General features: G+C 41.1%; 1 protein-coding gene across 1 annotated transcript in view; it reads left to right on the forward strand.

Moving 5' to 3' along the window:
- Positions 1 to 19,232, forward strand: part of ARSB (arylsulfatase B) — a 198,117-nt gene that overhangs the window by 103,816 nt on the left and 75,069 nt on the right. Inside the window, exon 5 of the mRNA XM_053587824.1 lies at positions 5,996 to 6,239. Within this exon, the coding sequence (XP_053443799.1) occupies positions 5,996 to 6,239 (244 nt within the window). The remainder of the gene's footprint in view (positions 1 to 5,995; positions 6,240 to 19,232) is intronic.

The following is a 19,232-nucleotide window of genomic DNA, read 5'->3' on the forward strand; positions in this document are numbered from 1 at the left end:
GGGGCTTGACAAAGGCTTGGGAAGAAACTGTGCAGTAAATAAGTTAGATTGTAGTGCCTTTAACTTTTTGGCAGGTAGCCTCCTCTCCATTTATTTGTTCCCCTCAAATTATTGAGCCCTTCTCCTTGGCAAGTCCTGTGCTAGGTCTTGGGAATACTAAAAATAAAATATTGTTTTTAGAGGCCAGGCGCAATGGCTCATGCCAGTAATCCTAGCACTTTGGAAGGCCAAAACAGGTAGATTGCCTGAGGTCAGGAGTTTGAGACCAGCCTGAGCAAGAACAAGACCCCCATCTCTAAAAGCTAGCTGGGCATTGTGGTGGGCATCTGTAGTCCTAGCTATTCAAGAGCCTGGGGCAAGAGCATCTCTTGAGCCTAAGAGTTTGAGGTTATCGTGAGCTATGATGCCATGGCACTCTATGCCAAGGCGATAGAGTAAGAGTGTCTCAAAAAAAAAAAAAAAAAAGAAGACATTGTTTTTTCTCTTAAGAAGCAGGACTTGTGTGGAAGACAAAGTCACGAGCAATAGACTAGCAAAATACACAGCTAAGTGTGATAGAAAAGGCGTATTAAAGTACAGCAGCAGTACAGAGAGGTCAAGACCATCACAACAGGGACTGCACTACAGAGGATGTGACGTTTAACCCAGGACTTAGAATTTAAGTCTAGCAGGAAGGAAGGGGAGCAGCATTTTATGTAAGGGAGCCGGTGTGTACAAGGGCAAAGTTAGCAAGGGAGGGGTATGGTCTCTCCTACCACCACTGAGAAGGCGATTCTGCATGACTGAAGCTCAGGACGCTTTTTTATGGGGGAAGGCGGGAGTTACTGCCCAAAAACGAGGTTGGGGTCAGATGTGAAGGTTTCTATATGTTGGGCTGAGGTTTAAACTTTTTCCTGCTTGCCAAGCAATTAGGCCATTAAACATGGGTGTGGCCTGAATGCTTTGGGTTTACAAATGCCTCTGGAGGCAGCTCGAAGCAGTGTATAAATTAGCCCAGGAGGCCAGGTGAGAGGAATGCCTGGCTCAAGGCAGGGGGGCTGGAAAAGTGGGGGATAAATTGGAAAATCATTTTAAAGATGGACTTGGCAGAACTGAACTCACATTCAATCAGAACTAATTTGATGTAGAGCAACAGGGGAGGGAGAAGGTTTGAGAAGAATGCAAAGTTGTAATTTGAGAACCTTTTAGTAGGAGAAGACCTAATTTACCTAATCCTTAGATGACTACTAAGATACGTATTAACTCTCTAGTTAATATTTTAGTAATTAAAAAGAAAAATCTAATCCAAAAGAATCAACTGTCAACAAGTGGGTACTTTTTTGGGCCAAAGAGGCTTCACTGTTTTTGAAATGATGTTACCTACTCATCTTTCAGTCCTTCGTGGGACCCTGTTCAGAAAGCTGAGGTCCTAGAGCCTTCCTTGCTTTCCCTTCTAATGATCCCTGAGTCAGAGGGAGGAGGTTGCCCTGGGTAAGCTGCAGGGGAGAGGGATGACTCAGACCAGCCCCATGCCAAGCCACAACATTAAATTGTTTGGGGAGTAGTCCTAAAAATTAATGTTGTCATAGTTTCATCTTAATTTTTATCAGCTGGATACAGAGGAGGCTTCATTGTCATCTTCTTAATGTTTTTTCTCAGCTCTTTGGCTAACCAATGCTTTTCCATGACTTTCTGACTGTTATTTTTGTTCAATAATGAATAATAAGGTGAAATTTACAGTCTGCATATAACAACATTTGTTTTATTTTGACATGTCTTTTCTAGACAGCAAAGGTTTTATAACTGGGTTTTCCCTCTGCCAAAACATTGCTGAAAAAAATACTTCATAGCTTCCTTTAGCAACTTGCATCATCTTAGTTTGATTTGAAAGTTTCTTCATAAATCCGTCAGGAAATGAAACAAAAATTTTTCCTGGAAATGATTTCTTAACAAGAAAGAAATCAACTTTTCCCACAAAGGAAATTAAGAAAGAAAATGAGGCGAAACCTATTTGAAATGCTGGTGGTTCTATTGTCTTTTTAAATTTCAATGTAGTTCAGACTTTAGTAAGCAATAGAGGAAACTCTCTTTTCAACCTTGTTTCAAGAGAGCTTATTTTATTCTTGCTGCTACTCTGATCAGTTTTGTGTTGAACTCTTTGAAATCCCCGGGAGACTGGCCTAGATGAACAGCACCCTATTACCCTATTTCTTGTGTATTTAACCAACTAAAGCCCTAACTAGGTGGGTTCTGCTCCTTTGGTGATAGGTGGCAACCATCGGCCAGGTGCTGTCTGCAGAGGGTCAAGTGCAGGTGAGGCTGAACTGTCTTCCTCTTGAGGCCATGTCTGCAGTTGGCTGGATGACAGGGGAGTCCAGGAGAAGTTCAGGGTTGTCAGGTGACAGGGCTGTCTCTCTGGAATGCTCTTGAAAAAATGATTAAGGAAGCCACGTTGGTAACTGTCGATAGAATCGCTTATCCTTCCTAATGGCAAAAACATCACAGCGAGCTAATTGCAAAAACAGTTACACTCATCAGCTCCCTACCCTAATGATATGTGGAAACACTTTCCAGCTCCTACAGTAGCAATAGTGGCCAAATTCTCTTTATAGCCCAGAGAATTTTCCTTTCTGAGTCATAACTGAAGGGCTGCTCCTGGAATCAGATTCCAGATCCAGCCACCCTAATCCCTATCACCTCCACTCTTATTTCCACCACCATCCTCACTAGTGTTTTTTTAATAAACATTAACAAAGACGTGCAACTGAAGGCCACGTTATATAATATCTCAGAAAAGTGTATCTATTTAAAATAGTTAACAGGCATCTTCTAAAGCGTTGTACTTTACGGCATTCTAGACAATCAAGTGAAATAATAGTTCTGTCTCAGCCATTCTTAACATTGGGATAGAGTGTAAACGCTTCTTTCTACTGTAGTTTTGTATCACATGAACAGCATCTGCTTTTAAGTTTTGATATATTGGTTATGGGTGACTGATACTCTGAAGTATCAGGAGCAAGGAGGAATTCCTTCAGTCCAGAGATCATTGCCCCTTGGTGTTCAGAATATACAGGTCTACCCAAGCTTTGCATGTGAAATGGAATCTGTGTTTCCTAAACTGGCTTGAGTAAATATCTGGGCTTTCAGTTTTGTCAAGAAGAGACTCATCAAGATTTAAAGAGAGGTTCTTAGGAGTCTGTGATATCAAATGATGAGTCTGTCTGTCACTCATTCCTGTGTTGAAGAATTGTTTCCTTCATCTAATCTCATTGAAGATTTTCCTCCTCTCTCCTTCACAAAGCACAGATTGTAGTTAAGCTGGGTGCGGTGGCCCATGCCTGTAATCCTAGCACTCGGGAGGCCAAAGTATCGGATTGCTTGAGCTCAGGAGTTCGAGACCAGCCTGAGCAAGAGAGAGACCCCATCTCTACTAAAAATGGAAAAAAACCTTGCTGGGCATTGTGGCAGGCACTTGTCGTCCCAGCTGTTCAGGAGGGTGAGACAAGAGAATCATTTGAGCCCAGGAGTTTGAGGTTGGTGTGAGCTATGACACCACAGCACTCTACCCAGGGCAACTGCGTGAGACTTTGTCTCAAAAAAAAAAAAAAGAAAAGAAAAGAAAGAAAGAGCTCTATCAAAACCTTCCTTGGCTTTCTTAAGTTCTTTCCCATTCACAACAAAAGTTTCCCTGAAACAAATCACTATCACCTTGAAATACATGTAACTCTCCTCTGTCTCATAGGAAGAATGGGTGTTTGGCTGAGGTGGGCCACACTGGTGGCCTTCGTTGGGAAGTAAAGCTGTATGTGACCTACCTGTGTGAGCCCACTCTTCTAGGGACAGCAGAAGCATGGTGCTCTGGGACAGAGGCCTAAGTGGGGGGCAAACAGATGGAGTTTGGAATCCTACAATTGCTACCTATTAGCTACTTGGCCTTTTCAAACCTCATATTTTTAAAGCGACAAAATGGTTATAATGCTAGACTATGTAGGTTGTTGTAAATATTAAAAACAACAATTGCTACCATTTATTGAGTACATAGGTTGTACCAGGGACCCTGCCAATAAATGACCAATAAATGGTGTCATTTCCTTCTCATCATAATACGTGGAGTAGTGCTATGGTTTGAATGTGGTCTGTCCCCACCAAAACTCACTGTGAAGTCTCATTGCCCATGCAGCAGTCTAGGGAGGTGGGTCTGGGGGGAGGTGTCTGGGTCATGGGGGCAGATCTCGCTTACATGAGTAGTCAAATGCCATCTGACTGGAGTGAGTTCTTGCTCTTGGATTAGTTCCCACAAGAGCAAGTTGTTATAAAGTAAGTTCTTTCTCCTGTTGGGTCCCACTTTTCAAGTACCCATTTTCCTGTGCAGTTCTCCTCCGTGTTATAAAGCAGCCCAGAGCCCTCACCAGGAGCCAAGCAGACGTGGTGCATGCTCTTGGATTTACCAGTCACCAGCATGGGGAGCCAAATAAGCCTCTTTTCTTTATAAGTTACCTAGCCTCAGGTATTCTGTTACAGCAACACAAAATGGACTGAGACAAGTAGGAATTATTATTTCCATATTAAAGAGGAGGAAGCTGAGGTAGCATATTGCCCCTGGTCCCAGCGCCAGCGAGCACCACCTTGGAGGTCTGTCTGACTCCAGACTCTCTGAGAGAGAATGTGAGAGCAAAGTGGGAGCTGGTGCCGTGTACATCCGGCGCTTTGCTAGATCTCTGGTTTCTGCAATAGATCTTGATGAGTTAACGCTCTGCAGAGCACATCTGTCATACTGCCCTCGTGTGGTCATTTGGGTAATAGTGGTTTTTAATAAATGTTTAATTAAAAGGGAATACGTGCAAAATAAGCATTATTTAAAATGTGTCTGTAAAGTCACATAAGTGTGTGAATACTTTTGGAGCTCTGTCTGATTCTGTAACCTTGGTATACAAGAACTATCACGTTGTGTTTTCTACAGTCCAACTTAATACTTAACCCTGAGCCCTTGCTTGGCTGGTGAAGTACTTGACTTCAGTAACCCCAGGGGCTTCTAGCCTGTCTTTGCCAGTGTTCCCTGTCCCCCCTTGTCTTAGAGAAACCTTCTCTTCCCTGGCATCGCACATGATGAAGCTTTATCTCACCACCTAGAGGAGTTTTCCTTGCAATTATTTATTTATTATTATTATTTTTTTTTTTGTAGAGACAGAGTCTCACTTTACCACCTTTGGTAGAGTGCCATGATGTCACAGAACTCACAGCAACCTCTAGCTCTTGGGCTTCCACAATTCTCCTGCCTCAGCCTCCCGAGCAGGTGGGACTACAGGCGCCCGCCACAACGCTCGGCTATTTTTTGGTGGTGCCTGTGGCTCAGTGAGTAGGGCGCCGGCCCCATATACCGAGGGTGGCAGGTTCATAACCCAGCCCTTGCAATTATTTTTGCCACCCAATTGCTCTGCTAACAGAGATAATTATAAACCACTGGAGGAATCTTCAACTTTCACACTTACGAAAGAGCTCAGCTGACCAGGGAGCAGAATGTTAATTCAATTACCAGTTTAAATGCTAGAACATTTTTCCAAAAGAAAAACCAAAAGATCCACTGTCCCCACTTACCAGGAACTTAAAATTACTAACAGAAACTCACTCCAAGTTTTCTTTTCACCTATGGGCAGGGCCCCAACTTCCACAGACTTGTTCTCCTGTGCTATACAAAATTACACATATGCACTTGAAACTTAGTTGCTGGGCACAGGGATCTCTTCAAAGCACATACCATCAGAGGACAGCCTTGTTTTTCAGTGGCTCTATAGGTGGAGGATTTGTAGGTCTCATATCAGATGTGTGCCACCTTGGATCTTGGATATGGCCGTGTGATAGATGGCAGTGTCAGGTGAAGAGGGCGGTTAGTATGGAGGGGTAAGGAGTTATCTTATTCCTGAAGCACCATTTGATAATAACATACATAGAAGTCTCTGTTTTTAAATGTATTTAAGGGTTAACAGCATGCTCATGCCAAGACCCACTTGTGTTTCAGATAACGGAGGGCAGACTTTGGCAGGGGGCAATAACTGGCCCCTTCGTGGAAGAAAATGGAGCCTGTGGGAAGGAGGTGTCCGAGGGGTGGGCTTCGTGGCAAGCCCCTTGCTGAAACAGAAGGGTGTGAAGAACCGGGAGCTCATCCACATCTCTGACTGGCTGCCAACGCTCGTGAAGCTGGCCGGGGGGCACACCAATGGCACCAAGCCTCTGGACGGCTTCGACGTGTGGGAAACCATCAGGTACCCGTACATCTCCCCCCTGCCCCTCCTAGAACAGAAACTCCAAGAACAGCTTGACTCCAGCTGAATGAGAATAACTTTTATGTGAAAATGATAGTTCAGCTCACAAATACAAGATTTTTGTTTTAGAATTGCCTTTAGAAACATTATACTGATATATCTATTTTTTAAGTTCTAAATTTGAGGTCATGGGTCTGTATTTTACATGAAGAAAAAGATTCCCCTGCCTCTCACCTCTGTCGAAGGTCTATAGCTGAGAAGCTTTGCTTAGAAGTGGGTGAGGGTATTGATAGCTTTCAGCTGCGGGTCAGGGCACCTGCCCTGTTGGCTGCTAGAAGAATGGAGGACCAAACCAGTGGAATAGCTGGAATAGGAGCTAGGGATATGTTTGGTTCATTCATTAATAGGTATCTAACAAGCACCGTGCCACTCCTGTTCAAGGTGCTTAGAAATTAGGAATGAACAAGACAGGCAAGATCCTGGTTCTCAAGGAGCTTATCTTCCAGAAGGGGGAGAAGGTATTAAGCAAGTAAACGGGTAAATAAGCAAGATGACTTCCAAGGTGATAAGAGCTATGAAGGCATAAAAAAGTATGTTGTGTTAGCGAGAGCTAGCAGATGTTAAGGCGAGCGGGAGCAGGACCCAGACTGAGCTTTTGAAATAGCGGTGGTCCTTTTCCTGCATAGACATCGCAGTGCAGAGCAGTGACCCCGGGGTGGAAAAGCATGTGCCTTCGAGGCTGAGAGGGGCTTCCTTGGAGTGCAGGCAGAAAACTTGGAATCTTCTTCTTCTTTTTTTGAGACTGTCACTATGTCACCCTCTTGGACTTAAGCGATTCTCTTGCCTCAGCCTCCCGAGTAGCTGGGACTACAGGCTCCCACCACAAAGCCTGGCTATTTTTTGGCTGCAGTTGTCATTGTCATTTGGCAGGCCGGGGCCGGGCTCGAACCCGCCAGCTCCAGTGTATGTGGCTGGCACCCTAGCCGCTGAGCTACAGGTGCCAAGCCAACTGAATCTTCTATTTGTATTTAATTTTATCTCATCCTTTTTGAAGTCTATGTTTTATGGTACAGTGTATATATTAGTAGATTTATGCATATATCCTGTTTAGAAATACATGTGTACATATTGGAGGTATTGTTTTGACAGGTGGAATGATTATTGTCTGCTATAATGGTTTTCAGCCTTTGTTTGATGTTATAGCTCAGTGTGGAGTGTTTGCCACTAATTGGTCCCCTAGTGGTCAGGAGAAGAAGACTTTCACACCCTTTCTACTTCATCCCACTCCAGGTGTCCTAGCTCAAAAACTGGTAGGCTTCAGGTTTCTGTTAGTAGGAAATACACAAAAGAGTATTCAGGAGTAAAGAGCCATGATGTATTTAATATGCTGGGAGTTCAAGGAAAAAAAATTGTGTGTGTGTGTATACAGGGAGAGAGAGAACTCAATTAGACTCCAATATTATCAAACAAAAGATTATAGGTAAAGGGCATAGGTAGTCTTTTATTATGTCTTATTTTCACAAAATTTTGTAACCTGAAATTATTTACAAATAAAAATTTTTAAAAAATAGGAAGTTCTGGCATCACTGGGCCAACAGCTGACTGGAATTAGATAGTTGCTTCCTTAGATGGTATTCACTCTTCAAATCATCAGTCTCCGTTGCTCCCAACTCCCAGCACAGGGCCCACTGCACTTACCTGTGCTCCCTTCCTAGTCCCTATGGGCATTTAAGTTTACAATCCACCTTGCACATAATCACAGTGTTCACCTGCCATACTTTAATCAATCCCCAATTGTTGGACATATAGGTTATTTCTTATCTTTTTACATTATCAATTTTTCTATAATTAATACATTTCAACATAAAAAGTAGTGTTTGGCATAAGATTGTTTTATACAAAGGAAGTCTGACAGCTACTAAAGATTAAAGGTTAAAGTCTTAGGAATTTAGAAATGGATGGAAGACGTGTCCAGCCAGCTGCCCAGCCTCTCACAGCGTGGAGTCTGTGGGCTTCTGGCTCATGAATCTCATCCAGAAGGTGACACTGGGAAGGGTAAGGGAAAATCTGATTCAATAGGCTTTATAACGTTTTGCAACTCAACGTTTCTATATTTTCCTTAGATTGTTTTGCAACTCAACGTTTCTATATTTTCCTTGGAGAATTCAGCAAACTTTAAAGATCACTTTTCAAGCAGCAAAGTTGATAGCACTGGGTAGTCATTTCTTTACTAGCATCCAAGTCACAGAAGAGTTAATGCCACTGAATAATAAGCAGGAGCAAAATCTTGTCTCCCATCAATTATTTTGAAACCTTGTACTCATTATTTGCTCATTCATATGGGATGACTTGTTTTCTCTTTCTTTAAAATATTTCTGCCTCTATCCATGACCTAAATTTGTTATGTTTAACTTAAATTTTACTTAATATCCCCAAGTATCAGTAATATATGCTCATTGTAGATAATTTACAAACTATAGAAAATAAAATAAGCATCCAAATGCCACCTGAAAATAGCTACTGTAATTTTTTTTCCTACATATTTCTTCCCCATTTCACAGATCATGGGTTTTCTTTGGAGGGGGAGTTGTTTTAAGAGACAAGGTCTTGCTGTGTTGTCCAGGCAGGAGTGCAGTGGTGTGGTCGTAGCTCACTGTAACTTCAACCTCCTGGGCTCGAGCAGTCCTCCTGTCTCAGCCTTCAAGCAGCTCTAGGGCTACAGGCATGAGCCACCACACTCGACTAATTTTTAAATTTTTTTGGTAGAAATAGGATCTCACTATACTGCCAGTCTGGTCTTGAACTCCTGGCCTCAAGTGATCTTCCTGCCTCAGCTTCCCAAAGTGCTGGGATTACAGTCATGAACTTCTGTGTTCAGCTCAAATCATTGGTTTTTGATGTCATCCAAGAAACTCATAAACACTGTTACAATGACTGCATATTCAATCATATGGATGTAACTTGATACACTTATGTAACCATTTCTTTAACTTTGTTTTTTTTATTTTTCTAAATAATAATACTAGAATGAACTATTTATACATAAAATCACTGTCTGCATTTTATAGTTTTTCTCTTAAATATAAATGATATGAAATGTGAGTGTCAAACTAAAGAAAGTGACCATTTTAAAAGCATTTTATGTTCATTACACAGTTGCTTTCCAAAAAAACTGTACCAATGTATTCTTACTCCATTGATGCATGAAAATGCTCATCCTCATGGTTTTTTCTTAGAGAGCTTTAAAAAAAATCTTTGCTGGGCTTGGCACCTGTCACACACTGTTTATGGGGCCACATACACCAAGGGTGGCAGGTTCGAACCCGGCCCGGGCCAGCTAAGCAACAATGACAATTGTAACAAAAATAATAGCTGGGGATGGGGGTGGACAGCTACTTGGGAGGCTGAGGCAAGAGAGTCACTTGGGCCCAGGAATTGAGATTGCTGTGAGCTGTGGCGCCACAGCACTCTACCAAGGGTGACATAGTAAGACTCTTGTCTCAAAAAAAAAAAAATCTTTGCTGACAAAGTGGTTTTGTTTTAACTTGATGTTTTATTATTAAAGAGATTAATTTTAACTGTTTCTATTCATTCATACTTTGTATTTTGGATGTATTCACTTCATGTCTTTTTATATTAATTTACTGAAGAACGGGGATCTTCTTGCTGATTTATTTCCTTTATGTCAAGTTTTTTGACTATTGCATTTATTGCAAATATTTTTTCTATTCTAAATTTTGTTGATGTTTTGACATGGATATCTTCCTCATGTGAACCATAAACTTACAGAAAAAAGTACCTAAGCATATGTACAAAAATCTAGATAGAACTTATTTTAGGATATTAGAAATTACACATTATTTTCTGTGTGATTACAAATTGAAAATTATGAAAGAGCATTCTTTACAAACCTATATATCTCTTGCTAATTTTAATGCAAAACTTAACTCTCACTCATGATAAAAAGGAAATGAAACAAAAATTCTCAAGCAGAGCAAAACTTGAACTTCAGTTCAGGTTATCACCAACTTCCAGTGTAAATTAAAGGCTGTAGAGGTTTGGCATGAAGTAGGAGAAAAGTCTGAATGATTTTGGTATGACAACACGCGGAGCATATCCAATCAGTTTTCATTTTTGCTTTGTGTGTGTTTTAGTGCCAAAAATGTTATAAACCCTGGTTTATAAAAGCTACTTATAAAAGTAGCAAATAGAATCAAAGCTCTATAGCATACTTTACAAGAAGAAAGTAGGCTTGAACCAAGAAATGATGGCATTCATTATTAATTACTTCCTTTGTCCTCAACTTACTGGGATTATTATCACTGACAGCGTTCACATCATTGATGTTTCTCCATATGGCCAAATTTGGGATTATAAATCCCATTTCAGTCTTAAGAGTATCCTGATCAGAAGCAACCTTTCAAGAGGTTAGCTCATGTTTGCTTCTGCCTGTGGAGAAATTGGGAAAATATTGGTCACCTTTAGCTCCAAATTGCAGGTGTTTTTTCAGTGTTAGAATGTTCTCCTAGTGACCAATCTCTTATGGAACATCTCTTTGTTCTTCAACAGCATATACGTAATGGTGACTGCAGGGCTTTAACCAAAAGATATGGCCAAAATTATTGTCCAAGTATGCTAAATCATGAGATAGTGGGCTTTCCTTTTTTATTTAAAACTAAAATTTCTTCCCAAAGTTTTTTTTTTTTTTGAGACAGCCTCAAGCTGTTACCCTGGGTAGAGTACAGTGGTATCACAGCTCACAGCAACCTCTAACTCCTGGTCTTAAGCAATTCTCTTGCCTCAGCCTCCCAAGTAGCTGGGACTATAGGCACCCGCCACAACGCCCAGCTATTTTTTGGTTGTAGTTATCATTGTTGTTTGGCAGGCCCAGGCTGGATTCGAACCCGCCAGCTTTGGTGTATGTGACGGCGCCTTAGCAGCTTGAGCTACAGGTGCCGAGCCTCTTCCCAAAATTTAATCAAGCATTTTAAGCCTTGCTCTCTGGAAATTTAGCAAATTTCTCATTAATAAGTGAAGAACCACTCTCATTGTGCCTCATTTCTTGATAAAAGTTTCTTTAAAAATGATTCACCCCTGGATCAGTGAAGTTGATGCCTCCCACGGCATGAGCAAGCCTTCTTCCAGTGTCAGGGGCAGAGCACTGGACACCCATGCTTGCTGGTACAGAAATTGACCAGCCAGGCCATTGACGTCAGAGCTTCTTTTCCAAAGCAGCAAAAACAAATGGACAGCCAAATGTCAGAGATACTTGATCTGTGCCCAGAGGTCTGGGACTTTTTCCCAGAAATGGAAATACCGTTCTTAACATGAGGGTAGTTTTTGAAAATTTCGAAAGAGGTTCATGAAATAGGAATGCCAATAACAGGGGAAAAATTGAATTGCCTGTGCTGAGACAACCAGAGGTTTAACTAGTTGTATGGTTATCAGTTTCTCCTAAGTTTGCTTCAAAATGTGAGAACTATCTGCAGTTCTGGAGTGATGACATTATTTGCCATAAAAGCTCCTTCAGCTGCTTCCGTTTTTCTTCTTTCTAAGCTACAGACCATGTTTGTCGTTTCTAGGGAATATGACTTCTCCAAGCTCTTTCCAATTCCGTAGGTTTTTCTGCTTTTCACCTTGATAAGCAGAGGTTGTTTGAAGACATTTCAGTTGTTTGACAAGAAGGAAAAGCAAAAGGTTCATACTTCATAAATTGATTTTTAATTATTTTATCATTAATTAAACTTAAAGCTATGCTTATTTAAATTTTTTTTTTTTTTTGCAGTTTTGGCCAGGGCTGGGTATGAACCTACCACCTCCGGCATATGGGGCCAGCGCCCTCCTCCTTTGAGCCACAGGCGCCACCCACTTATTTAAATTTTAATTAAACTTAAAGCAAGCCCCTGATTATAATAGTATGGATGATTTTTCTTTGTTATCAATGGAGAACTCTTTTAAATGTCTGTGTCATAACAAGACAGTGGTGACAATTGGCTATTATCTGATAATGTAAAATAGTCTAAAACACTTAATATGTTGTTGTAAAGACATTCCCCCTTCCCATGGATATCATTTCAAGAAGAAAGAAGGTTGGGTGTAATGGCTCATGCCTGTAAGCCTAACACTCTAGGAGGCTGAGGTAAGGAGGATCCCCTGAGCTCAGGAGTTTAAGACCAGCCTGAGCAAGAACAAAACCTTGTCTCTACCAAACACAGAAAAATTACCCAGGCCTTGTGGTAGGTGCCTATAGTCTCAGCTACTTGGGGAGCTGAGGCAGAAGGATGCGTGAGCCCCCAGGTTTGAGGTTGCTGTGAGCTGTGATGATGCCAATGCACTCTACCTGGGCCAACAGAGTGAGACTCTGTCTCAAAAAAGAGAAGAAGAAAGTCGAAGAAAATATAAATCACTTTTCATCCCCTTTCACGGATGCTGTGAAACCCAGTGAAGCATGATGATCCATGAGCAGGGGGCGGGGCTCATGCCTGTAATCCCAGCACTCTGGGAGGCCGAGGGGGGAGGATCACTTGAGCCCAGGAGTTTCAGACCAGCCTGACTAAGAGCGAGACCCCATCTCTACCAAAAATAGAAAAACTAGCCAGGCATTGTGGTGGGTGCCTGTAGTCCCATCTACTCAGGAGACTGAGGCAGAAGAAGTGCTTAATCCCAGGAGTCTGAGATTGCCGTGAGCTAGGCTGATGCCACAGTGCTCTAGTCTGGGCAACAGAGTGAGACTCTGTCTCAAAAAATAATAAATAAATGAATAAGGATACTTTTTTCCAAATATTGACAAGACACCCCAGAATAGTATATCCCTTTTCACTGGTTTATGGTACGACTTTCATTTTTATCAGTACTATGATTTGTCTTGGTCCTTAGTTTTTGTCCACTGACTTTTCTGTTCTCATGTTAGCACCTCACTGTTTGATTCTTATTTTTTTAAAGTATGCTTAAGTACCTGGTAGAAATAATTGTCAGCCTTTCCTTCATTGTATTTCCTTCATAAAACGTTATTGACGAGTCTCACTTTTTGATTTGTCTCTGACAAACTCTAAAATAATTTTGTTAAATTAAAAGACCAGCTTTTTATAAATTGGGTTGAGTGAGAGTCAGCCTATAAATTAACTTGGAAAGAATGCACATATTCATTCTTGTCACTTGGACACTTGAAGCTGGTCCCCAGCTTACTCATTCTCCTTTCAGTTTTTAAAAGAGTCTTTTTTTTCCTCTATATTTCATTTTGGATAGATTCTGTTGCTAAGCCTTTATGTCTAATCTTTTGTGAATTCCATCCCATGTTTTTTCATCTAACGCATTGTAGCTTTCACTTTTAGAAATTCAACTTGCATCCTTGTAATATCCTCCTTGTATCTATTTAACTTTCTGAACATACAGAACACAATTATAATAACTTGGTTTTGATGTCCCCTGCTATTTCTAACTTCTGTGTTAGTTCTGGGTTGGTTGTGATTAATTATTCTCCTCCTTATGGGTCAGATCCCTTTTAATCTTTAATTTGATGCCAAACATTGTACATTTTCCCTTTTGGGGTGCTAGATATCTTTGGGTGCTCGTAGTTTTATACATCATCTTTGTTTGAGATGTAGTTGTTACCTGGAAACAGTTTGATCCTTTTGGGTACTGTTTGTATGATTTATTAGGCAGACCCAGAGCAGTGCTCAGTCTAGGGCTTATTATTCCCCACTACTGAGTCAAAACCCTCTCTAGTAACCTCCCCAGTGGCCTGTGAATTAGTGTTTCCAGTCTGGCTGATGGCAACAGGGGCAATTCACACAGCCCTGCATAAAAGCTGAGCATTGTTCTCTTTAATCCTGTCTGATGGTTCTTTGCACCAGCTTTCTCTTCTCTGGTACTCCCACCTATGAACTCTAGCTCCCTTGGTCTGCTTGGACTTGCAGCTCTGTCTCCTCAACTCAGGGAGTACACTGGGCAGCGTCTGAGCTGCCCGCCCTGCACCAGGGCTTGGAAACTCTTCCAGGTAGCAAGCTGGACAATGATAAGACTCATCTTCGTTTCCCATCTTTCAAAGGTTAGTGTCCTTTGCTAATCTGCAGTGTTTGAAAACTGGGTTTGTTTTTTTTAAATGCCCTGTCTGTTTTTCTTTGGGTTGTTTTAAGCAGGACAATAAGTAAATCTGGTTTTTGGTTACTCTGTCTTTGCTGGAAGCAAAAGTATCCAAAGAAAATTTTATGGTGTTTACTTTCTTGCCCAGTATTTTCCTGCTTCATTCTCCTATTGAGTGTTAATTCATTTTAGGATCATAGACTCAGCTTTTCAAAATACAATATTATAAATCTTACAACTGTTCTTTCCCAAAGAAGTTTCATCTTCTGCACTCAGCTTTGTAATCACATGTAGTGAAATTATACACATATGGATCTATATGTTTAGGTTCAGCGCCCATAGCACAGTGGTTACGGCACCAGCCACATACACGGAGGCTGCAGATTCGAACCCAGCCCGGGCCAGCTAAACCACAATGACAACTGCAACAAAAAAGTAGCTGGGCTTTGTGGCATGTGCCTGTAGTCTCAGCTTGGGAGGCTGAGGCAAGAGAATCTCTTAAGCTCAAGAGTTGGAGGTTGCTGTGAGCTGTGATGCCACGGCACTCTACCAAGTATGACATAGTAAGACTCTTAAAAAAAAAAAGAGAGATCTGTATGTTTAATTATCTTTTATGTTACCAACACTTTTATAACTTTCCCATTCACTAGTTCTTAAGTTTAATTAATCTTTTGATTAGTTGGTTAATATTTTAAAATAATTTTTTTTGTTTTTTTTTATTAGATCATAGCTGTGTATATTAATGCAATCATGGGGTACAATGTGCTGGTTTTATATACAATTTGAAGTATTTTCATCAAACTGGTTAACATAGCCTTCACCTCCTTTTCTTAGTTATTGTGTTAATACCTTTAATTTTAATGTAATTTTTCAGTGGAGGTGCATAAATGATAAGTTTTTTCTGAATTTTTGTATATGAAAAAATGTATTTCTATTGCCTTCTTGGTAAGTTTCATAGCGATTATGGCACAAATGATTATTTCTTCTTTGACCCTTGTATTTGGAAGTATGTTGTTTAGGTTCCAAATACTTTGGGCTTTCCCTAGTTATATTATTGATATCTAGTTAATTTCTGTTATGATCAGAGGACATATTTTTTACTATTTTAATCCTTTTAAATGTGAGACTTGGCCCAGCATGTAGTCTTTCTTGGTGTCCCAGATGTATGTTCTGTAGTTATTGAGAATAGTGTTAGTTTTCTCTTTGTGATGCAATCTGAAAACGTTTTATTTTTGTAGACAAGTTTATTGCTATGACTTATTTTTATTCTTAGTTTTGTTATGTTATTTTGTCATGTTTACTTTTATCTATACCTTTTATTAGTTCTTTTAATAGTTAGAACAGTTTATATTTTATTTTAGTACTCACGTTATACTAATATCTTCATATAATCATTTCAGTTCCTTTATTCCTTTTTTCTTTTCTTCTGAGACAGAGTCGTTCTCTGTCACTCCAGCTATAGTGCAGTGGCATCATCACAGCTCACAGCAACCTCAAACTTCTGAGCTCAAGTGATCCTCCTGCCTCAGGCTCCCAAGTGTCTGGGACTAAAGGCGGGGGAGGGGTGCCACCATGCACAGAGACAGGATCCCACTCTTGCTCAGGCGGGGCTCAAACTCCTGGTTTCAAGTAATCCTCCCAGCTCAGCCTCCCAAAGTGAGCCACTGCACCCAGACCTTTTTTCTTATTTAGAACCCTTTATTGGCTTGTCACCTTTAATTGACATCTTCAACTTCTACTTAGAACCAGAAAGAAGTTAAGTAGTTTATGCAACTTTACCCTTTCTCCTTTCTCTTCCAGTTTTATTATAATTTGTATTATTTCTACATTGTCAAAGCATATAATATGTAATACTGATCTCTGTTCATCCACAGGTTTTAGTCTTAGATCTACAATCGTATATTTAAGTGCTAACCACTTATTTCCTTTGCAAATAAATGTCTTGGTCCTCTTGTCCGGAGGCCCAGATTTTTGTTATCACTATTATTATTGTTACTGATTAAAGTTCAAGACTTTTTCTGGCTATGTCTCAAAGGTGACCCTAGTGGATCGATTTTCCCACATATAATCGGGTTCTTGCAATCTGTACATTCAGATCTTCTTTTATATCAGAGGTTTTGTGAAATATAGTTTTAAATATTATTTTCTGTTGTTTGTTTTTCTTCTTCATGCAGTCCAGTTTGCGGCAATAGTGATCTTTACATCTACATATTTTGTTTCCATCAGTTTCTTGCTGATCCTTTTTGACTTTATTTTTTTCTTTATTTTGATTTAACTTTTTTCTCTCTTTTCATTTATATCCTCTCCAGAGTTTCACATAGAGAATGTTAATATAGATAATGTCTCATTATTTCTGAGATTTTGTCCTTTTGTTCATTTTTTACCTTTAGCTTGATGTCTGAGTTTTAAAATTTCTTTCTTTTCCTTTTTTTTTTTTTTTTGAGACAGAATCTCACTCTGTCACCCTCTGCAGAGTGCCGTGGCGTCCCAAATCACAGCAACCTCCAGCTCTTGGGCTTAAGAGATTCTCTTGCCTTAGCCTCCCAAGTAGCTGGGACTACAGGTGCCCGCCCCAGTGCCTGGCTGTCTTTTTGTTGCAGTTGTCATTGTTGGTTAGCTGGCCTGGGCCAGGTACAAACCTGCCAACTTCAGTGTATGTGACTGGCGCCATAACTGCTATGCCATGGGCGCTGAGCCTAAAATTTCTGAATCTTTTCTTTTTTTTAACATATTGGCAGTTGCTGGTTTAATTATATTTAATTCATGCTGAAGTACCAGATAATAGTTTTCCTCTGCTTTGTAACTTTTTTATTCCTTAATAGAGGAGAACATTTTCATTTGCTGAATTTTTGAATTCTCATTTCCTATTTTTTTTAACTGGTATGGTAACTGTGTACAGATGCTGAGTTCTTTTTGTTGTTGCTGTCTGTGTTCATGTATGCCAGCTTTTCCTGGACCTGCAATAGCAGGCAGTCTGTGGAGATGGGATTTGGAGAGTTTCACTTACTCCTTAGTGTAAGAGCCCTGTATTGCCACAGTGGAATGCTGCTTCTTTAATAGATGCAGCTCCTTTCTTTCTGGTCCACGTTCTCATGATTCTACCATACTCTGTTGCTTTAGTACAACCCTGATCTTTGGCCACTTCTTTCTTTTCCTTTACTGTTCATCTCCTTCTTCTTCTTCTCTTTTTTTTTTTTTTTTGTCCAGGGCTGGGTTTGAACCTACCACCTCCAGCATATGGGACCAGCGCCCTACTCTGTTGAGCCACAGGTGTTTTGAGACACTGTCTTACTCTGTTACCCTGGGTAGAGGGCCATGGTGTTATAGCCCACAGCAACCTCAAACTCTTGGGCTCCAGCGATTCTTTTGCCTCAGCCTCCCAAGTAGCCGGCAGTATAGGTACCCACCATGATACCTTGCTAGGTTTTCTATTTTTAGTAGAGACACAGTCTCACTCTTGCTCACGCTGGTCTTGAACTCCTGAGCTCAGGCAATCCACCCATGTGACCTTCCAGAGCGCTTGGCTGATAGGCATGAGCCACCGTTCCCGGCCTTACTGTTTTTCCAAAAGACACTTGTTCTCCCTCTGCTCCTCTCTCAGCGTTGGTGTTGCCCCAAGATGGCCATTTCTGTCCTGCTCCCTTCCATGTCCAAGTTACTTCCTCATACTTCCTTTCAACCTCCAGCATCCATTGCTCTGATGCAGCATTATAGCATTATTTTGTCACATCATTATTTTGGTGTGACCCTGTCTTTCTGGGGTTTATCTTATTATCAGACATGCTCTGAGTCCCTTCCCCTTTTGTACCTGCTCACCCTCTTTTGCATAACCCTAGCCTGACTCTGTCCTAGGCTGGGTACTGGCACTGACTCTTCAGAGGGTTGTTTCCTCACTTTATCTTTTGAGGTTTAAATATAACGTCTTCTGCTTGTGTTGTAGGCTTGCAGTTTGGGTGATTTTACTCTTTCTTTGTCAATATGTTTGTTTATTTATTATTATTATTTTTTGGGGGGGGGGACAGAGTCTTACTTGTTGCCCTTGGTAGAGTATCATGGCGTCATAGCTCATAGCAACCTCAGACTCTTGTTCAAGTGATTGTCTTGCCTCAGCCGCCTGAGTAGCTGAGACTACAGGCACTCACCACAATGCCCAGGTATTTCAAGAAATGGGGGTATTTCTCTTGCCCAGGCTGGTCTTGAACCCGTGAGCTCAGGAAATCCACCTGCCTTGGCCTCCCAGAGTGCTAGGATTACAGGCGAGCACTATGGTTTTTAAGGAGAACACATGGAAAGATTTAAATGTAGACGGCTGCCATTATTCTATGAAAATCTAGAAATTCACATGTTCTTAGGTTCTTGCTCCTCTTGCAGAAAAATAGCACTAGAATCTGTAGATGGAGCATTATACGTGTGGTTATGAAAAAAAGACGATAGGGAGCTCAAAACCCTGCATTCAGAGTCTACCATTCAAAGACTATCTGTGTATCTGGGTGTGTCTTTAAGTTAAAACAAAATGTTTAAGGAAAGGTATGTCATTTTTGATTCCCCACTTTGCCAGGGTCTTTGATAAAAGGACTTCTACCCCACCCACAGCCTTGAGCGCTCTGAGGGCTGCTCCAGAGTGTCTTGCTGGTGGTTTCAGACTCTAGGAAGCCACAGATCATGCCTTGTCTCTTCCCTGTCTTCTCGCGTCAGTCCCGTGTCGGCTGCTTGGGTGACATGGAGAGGGAGGCAGCCCGGGGTGGAGGGGAGGGGGCGTGTGAGGGGCTAGCTCTGAGCACAGCTCATGGGACAGCATCACTCACCTTTTCTTTAGTGTAGTCCCTGAGTCCCACTGTTTGAGGTAAACAACATGAATCCATGATTTTCTGCTTTCTTTGGGACCAGGTTTCGATTCTCATGGTAGAATCC

The sequence above is a fragment of the Nycticebus coucang genome, chromosome 1, assembly GCF_027406575.1.
Source record: "Nycticebus coucang isolate mNycCou1 chromosome 1, mNycCou1.pri, whole genome shotgun sequence".
In the NCBI taxonomy this organism is placed as follows: Eukaryota; Metazoa; Chordata; class Mammalia; order Primates; family Lorisidae; genus Nycticebus; species Nycticebus coucang.